The sequence below is a fragment of the Atractosteus spatula genome, chromosome 8 (genome assembly GCF_055471065.1).
Source record: "Atractosteus spatula isolate fAtrSpa1 chromosome 8, fAtrSpa1.hap1, whole genome shotgun sequence".
In the NCBI taxonomy this organism is placed as follows: Eukaryota; Metazoa; Chordata; class Actinopteri; order Semionotiformes; family Lepisosteidae; genus Atractosteus; species Atractosteus spatula.
The window spans coordinates 38,409,615-38,412,114 of record NC_142713.1 but is presented as its reverse complement, the minus strand read 5'-3'; the positions used below and the strand labels follow the sequence as shown (position 1 = coordinate 38,412,114).

At 34.2% G+C, this 2,500-nt stretch overlaps 1 protein-coding gene across 3 annotated transcripts in view; it reads right to left on the bottom strand.

Annotated features, from left to right (window-relative positions):
- Nucleotides 1-2,500, bottom strand: part of foxp2 (forkhead box P2) — a 195,771-nt gene that overhangs the window by 7,931 nt on the left and 185,340 nt on the right. For all 3 annotated transcript variants that reach the window (XM_088923349.1, XM_088923351.1, XM_088923350.1), the window contains 2 exons: nt 1,798-1,867; nt 260-423 (listed from right to left, as the gene is read on the bottom strand). In XM_088923349.1, the coding sequence (XP_088779475.1) occupies nt 260-423; nt 1,798-1,867 (234 nt within the window). The remainder of the gene's footprint in view (nt 1-259; nt 424-1,797; nt 1,868-2,500) is intronic.

The window sequence follows — 2,500 nt, the reverse complement described above, 5'->3', positions numbered from 1 at the left end:
TATGCTGAAATAAGTAATACTGTCACTATATAATGGGTTATTAATACCTTATACAGTAAGAGATGGTAAGAGATGATTTTGTGGAATATATAACCTGAAAATGTTACAGAAACAATACTCAAAACAAATTTTGGATAGTAAGGACACAGATAATACACATACGTTTCATGAATGCGAAAATAATATATTGTATTGTAAAAAAAACATGCATTCTTCTCTAGTGTTCACAGTGTAAGGAAAGGCACATGAAGTCACTCACAAGTGAGCCTGGGGAGAGTAACCCGGACTGCTGTTCCCATTGCTGTCAAGGTGGTCTAGTGAACCATTGAGGTCTTCATGAACTGCTTGCAACAAGCCAGTGGAGCTGGTGTTTATCAAACCTGGGTTACCAAGCAATGGTAAACTACTTTCCGCTAATGCGGCCTACAAGAAATACACAGAGCACAACAGATTAGAAAATCACCCAGCGGCACACATGTGAACCATTTCCATCTCACAGTGATCACATGCATGATCACTGCTCTTCTTTTCTGAGGTTCTGTTGTAATTTTCAAAATACATAAATGAGCATAGCACATTGAGCAAACATAGCATATCACAAGAAGGCTTTACTTTCTGTTATTTATTTTGTGAAGTGAAATGTGTTGTAGTAAAGCTTTTTTTCAAACTGTTCCAGAAGTATCAGAATTAGCACCATCTACCTCTGCTGAGATCCAGAACTGCTCAACACAATCATCTCCATTGTAACCCTTTTATTTTGATTCCAATGTTTTGTTAAGAAATATTTGCCAGATATTCACCCATAGATATTATTCTTTACGTTGTCTGCAAATTAGGTCATTGTGGTTAAAAGCTCATGCATTTAGGTTATAGGGCACATTCATATTTTACAAGGTGCGAAAAATATGACTATTTTATGACTATTTTAATGCTAAAACAAAAACAATATATACAATATATAAAAAATTTACAACACGAAACAAAATCAACTTTTAGGTTTCAAAGTTAGCAGCAATGTCATTCAACACCAGTCATAACTTCTAAGTGGGTTGTCTACTGAAGAGTTTAACCCCACGTGGCACTGTACTTTGAGGTTTTCATCTAGTCTACGGATCTACAATTTACACTTAAAAAAAAAACTTCATGACTATTAAAATGACCAAAACTTTACCTTAAAATAAAATGTCCTGACATTTTGCCTCTTGTGCATAAAAATTATATACAGTAATTAAATTTTAAAGTTTTTGCCATGAGCGCCTCGCTCACTAACACTATGATGTGAAATCATTTATGACAGCTTAGATAAATATTAATGCATATCCACTTGCATTTGCAGAGGCTGCTATCAATCTAACATTTGAAGTTGGGCTAGAGGTTCCAGTCTCTGCCACAGGGTGTCCTTCTCGCTTCTTTCACGTATGAAAAAGCAGAAGGAGTCTCAAAGAACTGGCCTCTCAGTATGATTAACTTATCATTTACTGAAGAGCTCTCCCAAGTTTTAAAACATTTGTTAAATATCTGTTTTGGCTTATTCAAAGATTACCATCAAAATAAATTGGAAAAAAGCTGACAGCATTCATAAACTGTGAATAACATTTTTTTTCTGCAAATGCCGGTGTCCGTTTTGTGAATATTTAAAAAAACAACATTTCATTTTACATTGTGGATACGAAATTGTGATTTAATGGCATTTAATGTTACTGTATTTTTTTACTTCATGTTAAACCACAAAGCAGTAAATGAAAAATACGTACAGTAGGTGCCTTCAAAATTTGGTTACACCTGTTTAAAATTTACCTGTAAGCTTGCGTTAAGAGCTGCTCCATAACCCAGGCTAGTTGGCAGATTTTTAACTAGTGTTGGGCTCCTGCAAATGTACACAGAATAATTGAAAATAATTGGAAAAATGAAATATTCATTCCTTCTTAGAAGTGATTTAAGCCACATTCCTCAAAAACGTACAATTACACCATTCAGACACATACACTACAAATGCACATTATTTTAGAAGCAGACAAAAAAGGTACTTAAGATGTAATAAGCAAGTGCACCGACATATATTACAACATTTATTTTAAACTTTTTTGAAAAACAGTTTCTCCATTTAATAATAGGAATTTATTTCTGTGACACCTGTGAAGTCTGACTAATTATGTATGCACTCTATTACTCAATCCTTTAAAATGACTTTATTATTCGCAAATACTCAGCCATTGACAATTCCAACACGAGCTTAAAACTGTGGTACATATGTAGGGTTGAGATACAAAGCCAGGTGTAGAGAAAGGGAATGAACAAAATAAGGCGGACTCAAATTATACATCAAATACTGGATGAAAGAGGGGCTGCAATATGATTAAATAAAACCATAATCCTACACAACACAGTGGTCAACACCCAGAAACTTGTATGAATATACAACTTGAAAAAGGAGAAGCGATCCTTTATTTTTGCCTTCACACTGTGCTTTGACTTTCTGTCCTGAAAATTCCTTTTGTCT